The sequence below is a fragment of the Rattus rattus genome, chromosome 2, assembly GCF_011064425.1.
Source record: "Rattus rattus isolate New Zealand chromosome 2, Rrattus_CSIRO_v1, whole genome shotgun sequence".
In the NCBI taxonomy this organism is placed as follows: Eukaryota; Metazoa; Chordata; class Mammalia; order Rodentia; family Muridae; genus Rattus; species Rattus rattus.
Window position 1 is genome coordinate 143,278,822 of NC_046155.1, and position 17,265 is coordinate 143,296,086.

At 43.2% G+C, this 17,265-nt stretch overlaps 1 protein-coding gene and 1 pseudogene across 3 annotated transcripts in view; one reads left to right on the forward strand and one right to left on the reverse strand.

Annotated features, from left to right (window-relative positions):
* Positions 1-17,265, reverse strand: part of Cyfip1 (cytoplasmic FMR1 interacting protein 1) — an 89,959-nt gene that overhangs the window by 21,990 nt on the left and 50,704 nt on the right. Inside the window, exons 12-20 of one of the 3 annotated variants that reach the window (XM_032893508.1) lie at positions 15,930-16,052; positions 15,053-15,178; positions 10,973-11,139; positions 9,323-9,470; positions 7,765-7,918; positions 6,147-6,303; positions 5,656-5,752; positions 1,638-1,714; positions 1,421-1,529 (exon numbers count right to left, since the gene is read on the reverse strand). In XM_032893508.1, coding sequence (XP_032749399.1) covers positions 1,421-1,529; positions 1,638-1,714; positions 5,656-5,752; positions 6,147-6,303; positions 7,765-7,918; positions 9,323-9,470; positions 10,973-11,139; positions 15,053-15,178; positions 15,930-16,052 — 1,158 coding nt within the window. Of the gene's footprint in view, positions 1-1,420; positions 1,530-1,637; positions 1,715-5,655; positions 5,753-6,146; positions 6,304-7,764; positions 7,919-8,182; positions 8,331-9,322; positions 9,471-10,972; positions 11,140-15,052; positions 15,179-15,929; positions 16,053-17,265 lie in introns of those variants that run through there. The other 2 variants (XM_032893509.1, XM_032893510.1) reach the window with 2 other exon arrangements.
* Positions 2,442-3,239, forward strand: LOC116894751 (annotated as a pseudogene).

Consider the following 17,265-nt stretch of genomic DNA (forward strand, 5'->3'; position numbering starts at 1 on the left):
CCCAAAAGTCCTACCTAACATTCACTTATAAACCACACCATGGCATAATAACCCTCAGGATACAATAGTGGCACACATACCTTGGTGGTAAACAATAGATAACTAATTGTACTTAAGACCCACCCAATGAGAGGTAAATTATGCTGGGTACTGGAAACCTAGGCAACTACCCAGAGCTAGTGAAGTCATGGATCTTAAAGGAGAACCTACAACTGCCAGTTTAATAAGCCAATATATTCCCTAACTAAATTCTAAATATGACCACAGATAAGTGGCGTTCTTACACCTTACCAAGAAAACTTCTCAGGGCTGGAGAGATAGCTCAGTGGTTAAGAGCACTGTCTTTCTTCCAGAGGTCCTGAGTTCAATTCCTAGCAACCACATGCTAGCTCAAAACCATGTGTAATGGGATCTGATGCCCTCTTCTGGTGTGTAAATGTACGTGCAGAGAGGGCACTCATATTCATAAAATAAATAAATGAATCTTTAAAAAAAGAGAGAAAACTTCTCTTTGCAACAGACAAGAAACCATCACAGAAAAACAGAACCAATGAGAACACAGAGTTATGAAGCCTAGTCCCAACTGATAACTATAACACAATCCCTGAACATGAGGGTCAAGAATCATCGTGGAAGAGTAATCAGAATGATTGTTAAGAGCCAGGACAGGGAGTTTGCTGTGAGGCTGTGTCTCCTATAAATGTCAGAGAACATACCCACAAACATCTCACCAACATGGCTGCCTGAATGTGACCTGAACAGGGATGACACAAATAGACACGCTAACATGGATAAGGACAAAGGTCATGAGGCCTGACCCCTACAAACTAAGGAATGCTGAGAATGGAAGAAATAGTTTTCCCAGGGAAGAGCACACGAATTGGTTATCTAGTATCAAATGGTCAGCCCTGAAAAATACAAAATTTAAAGAAAAAGGAAATGAATTTGAATTTGAAAGAGCAAAGGGAGGGCTATCAGGGAGGCTTTGGAGAGAGGACTTGGAAGAGGGAATTGACGAAAGTATATTATAATCTGTGGTAGTTTGAATGATAATGCCCCCCATAGGTTCACATGCTTGAATACTTGGTTCCCAGTTGGTGGAACTGTTTGGGAAGGACTGGGTATGGCTTTGTTAGAAGAAGTGTATCAGTGGGGGAAAGCTCTGAGGTGAGGTTTCTTCTCTATGTAGCAATAGAAAAGTCTTTAAGATATAATCTCAAAAAAAAAAAAAAAAAAAAAAAAAAAAAAGACTAGCCTGGGCAACCCCGAGATCTCAGATAGGAAGTGGGTACGGAAGGAAAACCACAAAACACATTAACACTTTGTTACGACAGTCACATGCCACAATACCTGTAAGAGTGGTCAGCTCTAAGGCAAGCCCGTCATTTCCAAGACACTTTAGTAGAGTCACTTAGCTCACCTGCACGTGCCTTTGCTTCAGCAACGTCTCATAGCGGTTAGACGGTGGGAGGTGGATCGTGGCTCCCTGATTTTTGCACTCTGATCGTAACCGTTTGTCAAGAAGCAAACTGGTGCAGAAGAGAGGCAGGATATTTGTTATACGTTGTTAATTTTAATAGAAATATCAGACCAAATCGCCCAAGATTCTGCATGGGAATCACAAATCATACACTTACCTTCCTGCCATAACCTTGTAATATGCAAATATCTGGTCTGCCAGTTTATAAACAAATTGGTCAAAACACAGATTCACCTGGCAAAAAGCAAACCACATTAGATCTTAACTCCTGAAACCAACATCAAATAACAACTCAAGAACAAATGTTTCTGCTTTTTCCTCGCCTGCTTATTTTGTTGTTGCTTTAAGCAAGCATTGATTCATTATGTGGTGCAAGCATTGATTCATTATGTGGTGCACGCTAACTCTGAACTCAAGTCCTCTAGGCTCAGCTTTTTGCATCCTGGGATTACAGGCATTATGCGCCACTATTCCTAGCTTCAAACTCTTGAGTCAACACAAGCTGAGGTTCTTGGTTTGGTTTCGTTTTTTGAGACAGGATTTCTCTGTGTAGCCCTGGCTGTCTTGGAACTTGCTCTGTAGACCGGGCTGGCCTCAAACTCAGAGATCCAGTTGTTTCTGCCTCTCAGATACTGGGATTAAAGGTATGTACTGCCACTATTTGGCTGAGGCTCTTATTAGAAAACAAAGTAGAGATGATCTTACTGTCAGCAGAGCATATAAAGTGCGCTGTGACCCGGGATGACCACCATGCCAGCATAGAAAATTAGATTGGAACACTACTGAAAAAAGTCCAGGTAGGGTGGCACATTTCTGTCATCATAGCACCTATAAAGCTGAAGAGGATCAGAAGTTCAAAGCTGAAGTTGATGTTCAAAGTACATGATATACTTGAGAAAATTATCCTTGTAAAGTCCAGCATAACCTGCACTATCTCAATAAAACCGATCAGACACTGAAGATGGCGGCTGCTGCAGGAAGGTTGCTCTTTCCTTGGTTGCTCAGGATATGAGTGCTATTTCCAGGGGTATTTCTGCTTTCCAATTCTTAGGCCTGTTGCTTCTAGAAGAACCTGCTTGACAGATATACAGTGGGTCTGCCTCTGCCCAAGCAAAGTCTGACTTTAGCATCAGTTGCTGATTCCACACCCCAGCTGTCACACAGCATGTGCCCTGTTTTAAGGGTACCATGGTTGTCAATGGAGAGCTCAAAGAGCTGAATCTTGAAGATTTTAATGGGAAATATTTGATGTCTTTTTTCCAGCCTTTGGATTTCACATTTGTGTGTCCTACTGAAATCCTTGCTTTCAGCGGCAAAGCCAGTGACTTTCATGACTGTCAAGTAGTTTCAGTTGATTTCCACTTTAGCCATCTTGCCCAAAGAAGGATAGTGGATCAATACCCAAAGGAAGAATGGTGGTCTGGGCCAAATGAATATCACGCTGTTGCCAAATCTAACTAAGCGAACAGCCTGAGCGGCAGGGTACTGCTGAAGATGTTGGTACTGCATTTAGAGGCCTCTTCATTATTGACCCTGATGGGGTCATCAAGCACTTGAGTATCAACCATCTCCTGGTAGGAGCATCATGGAAGAAACCCTCAGTTGGTGAAGGCATTCCAGTTTGTGGAAATCCATGGAGAAGTCTGTCCGCACAGGGATACCAGAATCCCATACGATCAAGCCAAGTCCAACAGCTTCCAAAGAATCCATCAGTAGGTCATCCCATGTTTGGTGTTCAATAGTAGCTTCTCATGCCTGAAAAGTGCCACACCTTGAATCCTTTCAATACCCTGAGGGTTATTTAGGGATGGTGAAACTGCATCATGTCTATGACTATAAGTACTGCTCCATAGGCTCTTGTTTTATAAGGCAGGCTCAGGCTCTCTACAGGTAGCTAGCTGTTTCCACTGCTGTCCTTACTAAGGCCTTCTTCATGGCTAACCAGTTCCCACAGAATGCTTGGTGTCCCATTTCTTAGATTGTAACTTCAAAGGATAAATAGTTTTCTCCTTAGCCTACCTTGAACCTTGGTCTACAATGAAGTAGCATATAAGCCCCAGCACAGAAAGAATCTGACTAAGGTCCTAAAGTTTCCTCTTAAATTTCTGTGATCAAACTGAATTTTCCCATCATTTTTTTATTGTATTCATTATCTCATGGTGTCCCTGTGTATTCTGAGGTATTTACAAGGTATAATCAATCATGAAAGGCTTTGTCTAATCCAGTGGTTGCATTCTTAAAACACCATAATCATTTTTCCTTCAAGTGGGAATGCAAAGTATAGTATAAAAATAAACAATAAAATATTTGCATTTCTAACATAAAAAACAAAACAACAAAACCAAAAACTGATTATATTAGAGAGACAGAGAGAGAGGGAGGGAGGGAGAGAGAGAGAGAAGAAGGAGGAAGGAGAGGAGGAAGAAGAGGAAGAAGAGGAGGAGGAGGAGGAGGCGGCGGAGGAGGCAGCCGCAGCGGCGGCAGCAGCCAATCAAATGGTGATGCATGCCTTTAATGCCAGAACCTGGGAGGCAGACAGATCTTCAAGTTCAAGGCCAGCCTGGTCTACATAGGGAGTTCCAGGACTTCCAAGATTACATAGAGAAACCATCTCTCAAAAAACAGATACAAAGACAAACAAAAAAAAAGGAAGAATAAAAAAGTCTACAGCTAGCCCAGGCTACATAGTGATCTAAGAACAGTTGGTGTTCTACAAGATCCTGCCTCAAAACAACAGCAAATAACAAGATAAAAAGAATCTTACAGAGGGATCATAAAACGCTTGTCTTCTTAAATTCAAAGGAGTAAGAAAAAGTCCCTCCATCTGCTCAGTGGACAGTAATGAACATCATGACTAAACTCAAAATAACGTTTTAGTAGCCATTGTCTGAGAGGGCATCCCATGTCCTTCCTGAAGCTAAGATAGGTCACTTGGCGTGAGGTTGTCAAAAAACCACCCTGGAAGCAATAACCTCAGATGCAGAGAGGGTTAGCACCATTGCTCAGATTCACAAGTAGAATGCATATCTTCAGAGGCAGAGAGACCCAGAACTGCAGACAGAACCAGGAGGGCAAGCCTTGCCTGAAAATCATGACGTCGTCCCTGAAGAAAGACTGAAATGTCTGTGAGGAGGTGGGGCTGCCCAGACACAGAAAATGATCTCTTGAGGTTGAGCTCTCTTACACCTTATGCTAAAGAGCAAGAGATATTCCCTCAGTGGTGCGCGTGTGCTAACCTGACACTGTTACTTATGAGAATGTGTACTGGCTGGTTTTGTGTGTCAACTTGACACAATCTGGAATTATTATCATGGAGAAAAGAGCCTCAGTTGAGGAAATGCCTCCATGAGATCCAGCTCTAAGGCATTTTCTCAATTAGTGATCAAGTAGGGAGGCCCCCTGTGGGCAGTACCATCCCTGGGCTGGTGGTCTTGGGTTCTGTAAGAAAGCAAGCTGAGCAAGCCAGGGGAAGCAAGCCAGTAAGTAACATCCCTCCATGGCCTCTGCATCAGCTCCTGCTTCCTGACCTGCTTGAGTTCCAGTCCTGACTTCCTTTGGCGATGAACAGCAACGTGAATGTGTAAGCTGAATAAACCCTTTCCTCCCTAACTTGCTTCTTGGTCATGACGTTTGTACAGGAATAGAAACCCTGACTAAGACAGAATGTGTCCTTAAGAAGTCACAGTCAGGTATGATGGCTACTCCCAGTACTCAGAAAGTTGAAGCAGGAAGTCTATGGATTGCCTGGGCTCCAGGCAATGAAAATGGGTGGGGTGGGGGTTTGGGGGGACTACACACAAGAGTGCACCCGACAATTAGAAAAAAAAGTGTGTGTACCAAGAAGTTCAGCAAAGGACTGTTTTATTACCTCTAAATTTTAAAAACCCAATGACATTTTCTTTTAAAAAGGGTTGGTTCAGTGAATCAAGCACCCACCTAACAAAAACAGAAAGTGATACAGAAACTGTTTACTGTTTAGTGGAAAAGCAGAGCCTACCATTTTCCAATGTATAAACAGAAGAAGTCAGAAGGACTTAGACCAAAAAGTATATTTTACCACAAAAGTACATGTCACCATTTAAACCATTCTGCATTTAAAGAAGTTTAATTCTTTGAATACTCAGAAAAAAAGTTTAAAAGGTATTTAATAAAAGAAACTAAACATGGTCCCTTACCTCTGCTTCAATTTCATCATAGAGAAACTGCTTATTGAACTTGGTGAGCGCATAGTGAGCACTGTCATTGTACAGGTCCAAGGAGTAGAGGACGTACCTGCAGAGGGGGGGATACCAGTCACTTCCCAGCCAGCTAAGCCAATGACTTGTGGGCCTCACAGCTGCCTACTTTGGAGAAATTTAACTGTCAAATAAAGAAAACCAATTTCTTACTTCCCATGGTAAATGGTGTTCTTGTACAAAGCTGAATGATATTATAAGTCTACTACATATCATGAGAGTAGGGAAAACCAGGTGACTTATCCTGTATGAAGGACACACAAAAACTTCCCAAAGGCTTCTGTGACTTGATCATCTCCACATTGTAGTTTAAAGTGTGCTAGCAATATCAGTACTCAGTATTTCTTTTTCTATTTTAATCCTGAATGAATGTGTGAGGGTACATGCATGTGAGTGCCAAGGCCTCAGAGGTAGACCCGTAGGACACTCACTCCATCATTGATGCCTCCTTGGTCTCTAGGATGTGGTCAGTCAGAATCCAGGGCATAGACATCTCGATGGGGAACTGGATCCTCCTGCCCATGGTCAGCTCCAGGAAGAACTCTCGGAACCACAGCTGGGAAAGGTCACAGCACTGCTGCAGTGTTTCTTGAAGGGTTCAAATGACACCAGGTTATTGTTCACGAACAGGAAGTGATTCAATACAGGGGAAACAAGAGGTGTTGCACACAGGATGTGACTCCTCGATGCTTAGCTCCCAGCCATGCAGCATGGATGCAAGCAGGAAGGGGTCACTAGACATTTCACATGAGGGACAAGACAAACATGGGTGTGCTATAAGTACAGGTGAGGACCCTACACCTTCCAAGCAGCTAGTGCTGTCCTGCCCTCAGGGACCTTAGGAGCCCTTGTTGGCAGGAACAAGGGCTGGCAACCTTTTGAAAAGGAGATGTGAAACTAGGACCACAGGTTTAACATCCCTAATCTGAAAACCAGAAATCTGAAATGCTCTGAAATCTCGAACTGCTGACGTACGATGTGACGTCCTGAGTGAAACATTGCATAGCCCGTCTCACGTAATGGGCTGAAATCCAAATGCACACACAGAGTATGATACGGTAATGCAGTGTCTTAGTGATGGGGTCACACTCTGAGGCAGTGTGGCAACAGTGTGCTCGGGTGCGGACACAAATGGAGATGAGTGTAATGGCACTAGGCAGCATCTACACGTCACAGAAACGCGGTTATTCAATATGACTCGTCAATCCTCAGACTGTGTGTGAGGTGTATAGACATCAGTGTATTAGACTTGCATCCCATCCCCCAAATTTGTCATTATACATAGTGAACCACACCCCTCCCCCAAGACTCATAATCTGAAGCATTTCTGGTCCCAACTATTTCAGATGAGGGATACTCAACCTGGATTTCCCGTTATGTAGGAAAAGGTTATGTGCACATTCGGGAATGGTTTATCCAATACAAAACTAGAAATGGAATTAAACAATCAAGATTTGTTTTATGTTCTCAGAGCTAACAACAGCAGTGCTACTATTTACTTCATGACCTGTAATACCCCAGGCAAGGCATGACCTCCTGCTCTAAGCAGAAGACATGAATAGCTGGATGAGGCCACGGGCAGACACAGAGGGTAGAAAGCATCCACCAGTGCCAGGTCAAAGTGGCTGGGTATTACCGAAATGGTGGCTAGCCTGTCTCAGAGCACTGTTGCTACCTGGGCAGTGGGACCAGCGGGGCCATGTCTTCTATGTCTCAACGCCTGGATTGTGATCCAGGTAAGAGGTTCCATTTCCATGTTTTGTGATTCTGATTTTGTGTTCACATAGCAGGGGCAACCAAAGCCCTACTGTCCTTGTCCTGTTAAGGGCTATGTCCTACAGAGGCCATGACAGAGGCCAGGGATGTCAAGGGACTTGGGGGGTGGATCTCCAGGATGTCTGGCCACCACCACAAAGGTTAGGACGTGGCACCATGTGGGTGCGTGAAGAGATGGGCAGGAGAATGGTGAGGTAGGCAGAAGCGTCCCAGGTGGTGTTAGCAGGGTTAGAGCATGCCAGGCCGGATATTCTGGTCAGCACTGTCTCTTACCACTGAAATTTATCAAGTGAGTGTAGAAGAATGATTCTCGATGAAATTTTTCTATGTCCAATATGGTGGGCCCCTCAAGGCTACTTCTCAAGGTTTTCTTGGAACCACTTTTGTCTGCAATGAGGGACTCTAGCATAGTTCTCACCATGTAAAGCTGTATTATCCAAGGAGATATTTGTAGGGAAAAAAATATAAATGGTACATTAGTTACATCAAATGGGAAGATCTATAGAAGAAGAACTGCTCCACTACACGCTGACTAAGTCCCACGCCCACAATCAGCCTGACACAGACAGGCTGTCCAGAGGGCCTGGGTATCCACATAGCCAAGACGCTGCCTCTTAGGATGAGCTATGTGTAGAGGAGCAGCTCACCTCCGTGCCATAAGCATCAACAAGAAAAACAAACGATGTCTTACCACCAAAGGTTAAAAGAGGTGGATAGTTGTACGACTGCCTCAGAAACGCGTTTACCACATGCAAGAGCCTTTCCATGCCCAGAGACTTGAGCTGCCTCAGCAGCTCGGCAGAGCTCAAGGACTCAGCCATAGTGCGCACCAGGTAGAGCTAGACACAGACAGACAGGGAAGGAGAAGCGGGAGAGAGCCGTTAGTCACACGATGCACAGGTCTGAGTGGGGGGACACAGGGACAGGCAAATGGAATGGAAGAACGGAGGGCAGTGATATGCCTCACACAGACCCCAAGAATGGCCAAGAGCCTTCCTCCTGATCTTCAAGAGGTTCTACATAGACCCAGCCATGTGCTTTGCTGGCACCTTCCTACAGGAGTGATAGAGATTATGAGGCCTCTGAGAGAGACGTGTAAGAAGGACAGGTCCCAAAGCAGAGGGGCACATAAACCAAGTGTGAGTCAGTGAGAAGCACCTCAAGGGAGGCCTCCGTACGTCAGAAGAGAAAGCAGCAACGCTGGCTTCAGACCACGACACGTGAAAGCAACCGTTCCTTTTTAGGGAACACTCGATTTATAGAGTCGACGTGAAAATTACAGTCATACATTTAAACACTGAGAGGGAAACACAGACGTGCTGGCACATGCCCGCAATGCTAGGAGGCCGAAACAGAGGACTGCTGAGTTTGAAGCTAACCCTGAGCTATGTAGAGTGAGTACCAGGCCAGCCGAGGCTGTAAGACCCTGTCTTTAAAAATACAAAAATGGTGCTGAGCGTGGGAGGAGCCTCCAATAACCCAGCACTCAGGAGGTGGAGGCAGAGCTGGAGGCTAGCCTAGGATACATGAGACCCTGTCTCCACAAAGCAAAAAAGGAAACAGCATAAATAGAAAAAAAAAATGTAGGCATCTATTTCACAGACAGAGGTAGAAATGGCATTAGATGACTTCTGCAGTTAAATGAACCAACCAGATACTCACAGGACTGTCTCAGGCAAGGTTTCAAATTGAGTTGGACAGGGCATAGGAGAAGAGAAGAGAAGCCTCAGGCAGAAGAGGAGGGCCCCGAGCAGATCCAGCAACCACTATTTCAACCCTGTCCCATCCTCCCCCACCCTTAGCCCAGTTCCAGGATAAAGATGATGAGAACCTGTGTGCTGGAGGGTCCCACAGCACGGCGTGGCACCTTGATGTCAAAGCCGCTCTTAGGGTCCTTCTCTCCCCGCAGAGCTGGGTCGTTAAAGGGTTCATGCCCAGTCTCCCAGTCACACACAGTCTTCCTGATGGCCTGTAGGACACTGAACAACGCCACTGAGTCATCAGACACAGATTTCTACCATCACAGCGTCTCCTCACCCAATGAACACCCACTGCACAAAAGTAAAAAGGAATAATCCCTCCCTCTGGTTGAGGCAGCAAGCTAAGAGTCTCGTTCATGTCAAAGCTCACAAGAGCAGAGAGCATCCTTTAGAGCTACTACTGTCCCTGGAAGACTTAGCTGTCATTTGCACCAATTGGCCAGGTTTAACTTCCTGAACACAAGCCAGGTGGCCAAGTCAGGGCAGGGAAAACAACTCTCACCCAGACAGCAGAGCTCCCCCTGGCTGTGGCCAATCGTTCTGTGTGAGGAACGGGAAGTCATCACACAACTCAGGGGACATGGGCCTTAACTCACTGGAGATGTAACCTCACGGCTAATGGACTATAGTAATGAAGCACTACCCAAGGACTGGAGACATCTCATGTTGACTCTGGCCACCTCTTGCGGGAAGTTCTCGATAAAACCCAGAGTATGGTGTGCATTCTATAGACTGTCTGGCTAGTGGAACAGGTCTGCTTTCATCAAGGGCAAGTACTTCTCTATCTAATATGCCTCCAACAAAAGTGTCTTAACTGAAAGGTTGGAACAAGGAGGATTTCGAACTTCACATCTGTTTGGGGCTGGGAATATTTGAATATAAGTAAATTTTCTCAGGGGACAAGACACAAGTCTAAATAGGGAAATAATTTTTATATATAAATTATACATATATCTAGATGGCCATTTTATATACATTTAAATAATTTTGCGTATAAAATTATCTAATAGGATGCAATTTTCTACTGTGTCATCACAGTGTCATTACAAAGTTTCGGGTTTATAAGATCCAGTAGTAGAATATGTCTAGTATATGCAAAGATTTAAGCTGATCCTTAATACTACATACATGTAAATGTACATACATGTAAGAGCGCTCTCTCTCTCTCTCTCTCTCTCTCTCTCTCTCTCTCAGACTTTTGGAGCATTACAATGTACACACAGTATAGGATTTTGTTTACACTGCAAGCCAATATCAACACTATACATTCCTAAACTCTAGTAGGTTTCATTCACACATTTCTTTAGAAGTCAACGTATATAAAAATTCACATTTAAAACTCTCAAGGTCTCTTAAGTTTTACCATATCTAGGTCATTTTTGCCAGACTTGTAGGAAAGTCTAAAAGAAACCTGCCAGAGATGATATGTCTGGGTGAGAGAGAAGAATGTGGGGCCTCATATCCCTGAATACCTGGTGCCTGGAATCATCTCTTGATCCTAGGTTGCCAAACTCCTTAATTTCAGTAGTAAACTAATTACTGTTGTTCAGGATATTAATTGGACTCACTACATTTTATATAGATGTAATCATCAAAAAATATGACTAGGAGTTAAGGATAAATGTACTGAGCCTACTTATGAAAATGTGACACTCCATCTGTCTGAACTTAGGCTCCATCCATTGCTTTGGGGCTGGGAGGGAGGGCTGTGGAAGGCTGACCTCTGGATGACATTCTTTTTCTTCTTGATGGCCTGTCGCAGTGGTTCCCTGAGGGTCACCTGGGAGAAGTCCTGAAGTGCAGCATAAACTGTGTGTCTGATGGCGTGATTGAACACACTCTCCATCCTGCCCATCAGCACCTGCAGGCCTTTGATCATGGCAATCACCTGTAAGGACACAGCTTTCAGTGGCTGCACAGGGACAGGGGTCAGCCCTTGCCTGGGAAGTCTCTTTCTCACTCACAGATCTTTCCTTGATTTCCCTCCTTTCTACTACAAAGCTACCTTGTCCCACTGTCATCTTCCGCAGAGCAGAAGACCCGGTGTGCTCGGTGCCTGCCTGGAACTGAACTCACCTCATCTCCCCATGAGTACCCTGAGGGCACCTGTACATCTGACTCAAGGACACCCTGCCCATCTCGTCCATCCTTGACGGACTTCAAATGCAGAAATAAACATTCAAAACGAAAATATGGAAGTACTCAGAAAAGAAAAAAATGTTGCAAGAGTTTGCATATTAAATCACACTTGTTAAACAACAGTGGGACATTGACTTAAACATGTGGAAAAGACCTAGGAAGAAAATGAAGCCAACTTCTTGAATTCTGACTTTGTGGTAGGTGTCACTACACAGCTCCCCTAAGTCACATGTAGGGTTTCCATGTGTTCATGATGGAGAACTATTATTTTTAAGATTTATTTATTTAGGTATATGAGTGCTCTATTTGCATGTATGCCTGCATGACAGAAGAAGGCATCAGATTCCATTATAGATGGTTGTGATCCACCATGGGAATTGAACTCAGGACCTCTGGAAGAGCAAGAAAGTCAGTGCTCTTAAACCCCGAGCCATCTCTCCAACCCCCACTAGAAAACTATTTGATGAATTTATATTGTTTTTCTGTTTAAAACAGAAGAAACGTTTACTTTTAAAAAGTGCACAGGATAGAGGTTAGAGACATGGCTCAAGAGTTAAGAGCACTGAATGCTTTTCCAGAGAACCTGTGTTCAATTCCCAGCACTCATATAGTGACTCGGAATCATCTATAACTCCAGTTCTAAGTCCAATGCTCTCTTCTGGCCTCCCTGGGCAACAGACACACAAGTGGTGCACAGATATGCATGTAGGCAAAGCACCCATACACATAAAATAAGTAAAATAAATCAAAGGGCACATGGGAACTATATCTGAATAAAAATGAAAGCACTATGTACTTGAACTCGAAGAAGCAGAAGAAGGCTGAAAGGTGAAGCCAAGCTCTGAATATGAACATTAGAAGTGCACAGATTGAAGGTGATAGTCATGCAACGGTTATCATGATTTTACAGAAAGGATAGCAAAGTATACCACTAAACGTATATGGGGAGGAATATTTACTTGTGTGCTTGTGTTTCAATCTTTATGAACAACACAGAAAAAAAGATAATAAAGCAGCAGAGAAATCCAAACAGTGATCAACAGAGACAAAAGTTGCTTAGTAAACAATAAATACTGGCCAGCCGGACTGGCAAAGGAAAAAGAAATAAGATATAGATGATCAGATTGAGAATAAAAAGGTAGATATTACTATAGGCGATATCAGAAAACTTGAGTGAGCACAGAAGCCAAGACAATAAAAGGTAGCAAGAGGCAGAGGGAGGAGCCCCAGAAAGTGGAAATGTGAAGAAGAGGAGGTGGGGGTGGGGCCAGATGGAAGATACTTTAACTTGGGAGGAGGAGAGCCTTGCAGAGGGATAGATTAAAACCAGGGATTAATAACGGTAAGGATGCCTGCAAGAAGTCAAATCACTTTATGTCACTTTATGTTTCCATGAAATGTAATGGGAAACCATATGGTATATACATCTGTATGCTTCTAACACACACTCACACACACACACACACACACACACACACACACACACACACACACACACACACACACACACACACACACAAATAACAACAAAATTACAGGAATTAATAATCACTGGTCACTGATATCTTTCAATATCAGTGGTCTCAACTCCTTGATAAAAACAAATAGAATGGATGTAAAAACAGAATCTAGCCTTCTGCATTCAAGAAACACACCCCAAAATCAAGGACAGACATTATTTCAGGGGAAAGGGTTGGAAAAAGATGTTCCAAGCAAATGGGCCTAAGAAGCAAGCTAGTATGGTCATTTTAGTAAGTAACGAAACAGACTTCAAACCAGAACTCATCAAAAGAGAGAGGGGAGGACACTACATCCATCAAAGGAGAAATCCACGAAGATGAAGTGTTAATTCTTAGCATCTATGCTCCAAACACAGGGGCACCCAAGTTTCTAAAAGTAACAGTACTCCAGCTTAAATCACACACTGACCCTCACACACTTGGTAAGTGGGAGACTTCAACACAAAACAATATACCTTCTATTCTGCACCTCTCTTAATGGAATACATAAACTAAATTCTTACATGGACAAGCTATTGATTTTCAATGATCACAAGGTGACAAAACAGTTCAGTGGGGAACGATTACCTTTCCATTAAACACTGGGACAACTGGACATTCACATGCCAAATAATAAAGTCGGGCTCCTTTAGAGTAAGAGGTTAGTGTAACAAGCTTGGGATGATCATACCCTTGTGTATTAAGAAAGGACTGTGGCTAGCGAGATGGCTCAGTAGTTAAGAGCACATGGAGATCCTTTAGAGGACCTGCATTTCCAGTTGTCATGTCAAATGCTCACGACCACCTGTAACTGTGGCTACAAGGGAATCAATCCGAAGACCTCTTCTGAGCACACAGAGAACCCCTGTACACACACATTTGACATTCACTCATACAGATATACACACAGAAATAAAAATGTAATGATGATAAATCTTCAAAAAAGGAAGGTCTACCTATTGGTCACTAAGCTAATGAGGTATCTTATAATTTATGAGCAAATATCCTAAGCCGATCATTAGGTAACGTAATCTAGGAATAACGATAAAGAGAACACAGAATAAGTGAGATGAGTAGGTGAAAGAAATGTAATGGTAGTTTAACAGGAATACCTAGAAAAGGAACTAAAGAACTCTTATGATTCAATAATAAATCAATTTACAAAACAGTAAAAGATTCTGAACTTCTCCAAAGAATATATACAAATAGCCAGTGAGGACAAAAAGAAAGAAAAGACAAAAAAAAAAAAATCAAGCTAACACACAATTTATGGGTTTTGTGATTCTATGAGTAGAAAACTACCCCATGCAACAAACAAACAAACAAAAACAAAACAAACAAAAAAAATCTATGAATTCTATAACTAATGAGCTTACACATATTGGTAGGTAGAAAGTATATTTAAAATTTACATTTTAAGTAGTTTATTTGGAAACACTAAAATTACATCACCTTAAAGTTAATACCTGGAAGTAAAACAAACAATTCTAGAATTTTCAGAGATATATGATAGTCATTAAAGAAAAGCCAAACAAATGAAGAGATATATGACATACTAAAAAAAGAAAGAAAGGAAGGAAGGAAGGAAGGAAGGAAGGAAGGAAGGAAGGAAGGAAGGAAGGAAGGAAGGAAGGAGACAGAGATGTACTATTAGAAGTTCATCAATTATCTCTAAAATGATCTAGTAAGTTAGATATATTCTGATGGGGAACTCCAACATATCTCACTGAGATATAAAGGGCTTATTCTAAAATGATTGTGATGGGCCAGTGAGATGACTAAGTGGATGAAAGTGCTTTTTGTGCAGATCTAATGAACCTAAGTTCAATCCCAAAACATGGCAAAAATGAGAACCTCCATGTACATGTGGTGGTACGCACACACACACACACACACACACACACACACACACACACACACATAATAAATAAATAAAACTAGAATTAAGAAACTGTTCTCCACTCACAAGAGGGGCTGGCTACCTACATCTGACAGGCTGCCAACACATACCTGAGCAACGAATAGCCACTCCCTAACAGACACAGTGGGTGCCCACTGTGCAAGCAACAGCATCAAATGTCAAGATGTCTGCTCATGCTTTCCCTTTGCCTTTGAAAGGCAACGCTATCAGTCACACAGGGGACAGGAAGCAGAGATTCTCACCTCCACCAGGGCAAACTTCTCCTCAGTGGTGTAGTTGTAACGCGTGGCACGTTCATACTCCTCAGCGTTGTCTGGGCAGTCCTTGTTGGAGTACTTGTCTGTTGGATGTACAAGTTTCCAGGAATACTGATGCAGTCAAAAGAAAGAAAGAAAGATATTCCACACCGAAAGCAAAACACTTGATTTTGAACAGACAACAAGAGTATGGCTGAGTCCACCAAGAAGTGAGCCTTTAAAACATGTACTGCTTTCTGAATCAATCTCTGTCTCTCTGTCTCTCTGTCTCTCTGTCTCTGTCTCTGTCTCTGTCTCTCTCTCTCTCTCTCTCTCTCTCTCTCTCTCACACACACACACACACACACACACACAGCTCAAAAAATAGCAACCACTCAGTCATAATAAGTCAAGCTTAAGAACTAACCCAGGCAAAATGTCCAAACTATTGTATGCTGAACAAGCCAAACTTTACCAACTTGTTGGCATTTAAAACAAAACTTTGCCTTTTAAACCGCTATGTACTCTGCCAATTACATAATGTTTATCAAAATGTATACAATTTATAGTTAAGTGTTTATTCTACTTAACCTTAAAGATGCTAATGGTTGCAAGTGCAAAGACTGAAACGCTGGTCAAAAGAGAAGACTGAGACCTGGCGAGATGGACACTTGCCACCGAGCCTGATGACCAGAGTTGGATTACTGGTAAATGATCTTGCCATTGCAAGTTGTCCGCCAACCCCCATAGCTTTATTTATACCTGAAAATGTAAAACCCTTAATATGACATTGCCAAGGTCTGGAGTAAAAGCACTTCTAAGCAACTAGGAGTGACTGCATGGTCACTCCAACGTCCACACACGTGACGAATGCTGTGCCTACCACTTCCATCACATGTGCGCTCCACTGCGACAGAAGCTGCAGGCCCTGCAGTGCCAGGTCAAAGAGCTTCCGGTACTCAGCATCTGTCTTCTGGGCCTCCTGCCGGCCAGACCCTGTGACTACCTAGGACACAGAGGCAAAGGCATTAAGAGAAGCCACCCATTCCCTCAAGACTCATTGCTATGGCTCGCCCTCCAGAAGAACTCTTGAATTCTCTCAGGAGACCTATCAACATTCATGAGTGTGGAAAGCTCACTGGAGGACCTGCTCCTCTCCTCCAGTGTGTAAGCAGTTAATGGCTGTTGGGTTCAGTCCTATGTAACTATCTGTAAACTGTCCATGTTACTGCAATAGCCTAGTTAACCTCATTAGTTCATGAGACTAGACTTGGATAAAACTGGCTCTACTACAAAACTATGGTTTGCCATCAGTGCACTACCTGGAATCCGTTCATCTCCCCCAGGAAAGTTCACGTAGCATCCAGAAATCCTACTCTAGAAATCGATTTCGAAGTTGCATAAACCAAACAAAACAAAACCAAAAAAGAGCAGAGTCTGAACATACTCCCCTTTCTGCTCCATAGCTAAAACTGAAGTGAACTCACTGCTGATCGATCTACATCTGCTTTCTCAGTGCTGGGGTTACAAGTAGGTACCACTTTCAGTTTTGGTCAATGTTTTGTTTTAACTATGGTGCTAGAGATGGACCTCACACATGCTGGATGCTCTATTGTGTTGATCTATGAGTTCAGTCCCATGAACAGACCTTTGTACAAAAGAGATGTACAACTGCTCAGTGAGTACATGAAAAGATGCTCAACAATACTAGTCAGGGGATAGCTTAACTCCAAACCTGCTGAGAGTTGGCTGTGGTCTGGTCTAAGTCACATCACAATGTTAGAAACTGTTTTGTCAGGATGTGCCTTGCCCTAAGAAACTTCATTTTGCAAGCAGCATTTGCCTCTGGACTCAGATAGTTGGTGGACACATAAGTCTGTAGAGCCATGCTCATATAGATACGTAACTACGCCATGGGGTAGCCTGCTCAGACCTGTCACCTGACCATCCAGTATGTGTGTCAAGAGATGGACAGAAAGCCCAAGTATCCCAGGGCTTCACTCAGTTCCGTCCCCATGGTTACCACAGCCTACTCATCTGTCCCTCCACATATCTGTCCATCTGCTGCCTCTTTATCAATCTGGACTTTCCTGTCCTCTGCTTCTGCATCCTCCATGGTCCTGAATCTTGCTTCTACAGCTTCACCCAACCCTCAGGCTCAGTGCAAACCTGCGGCCCACCAGGACAAACTGTAGAACTGCCTCTAGGTCATTGTCCAA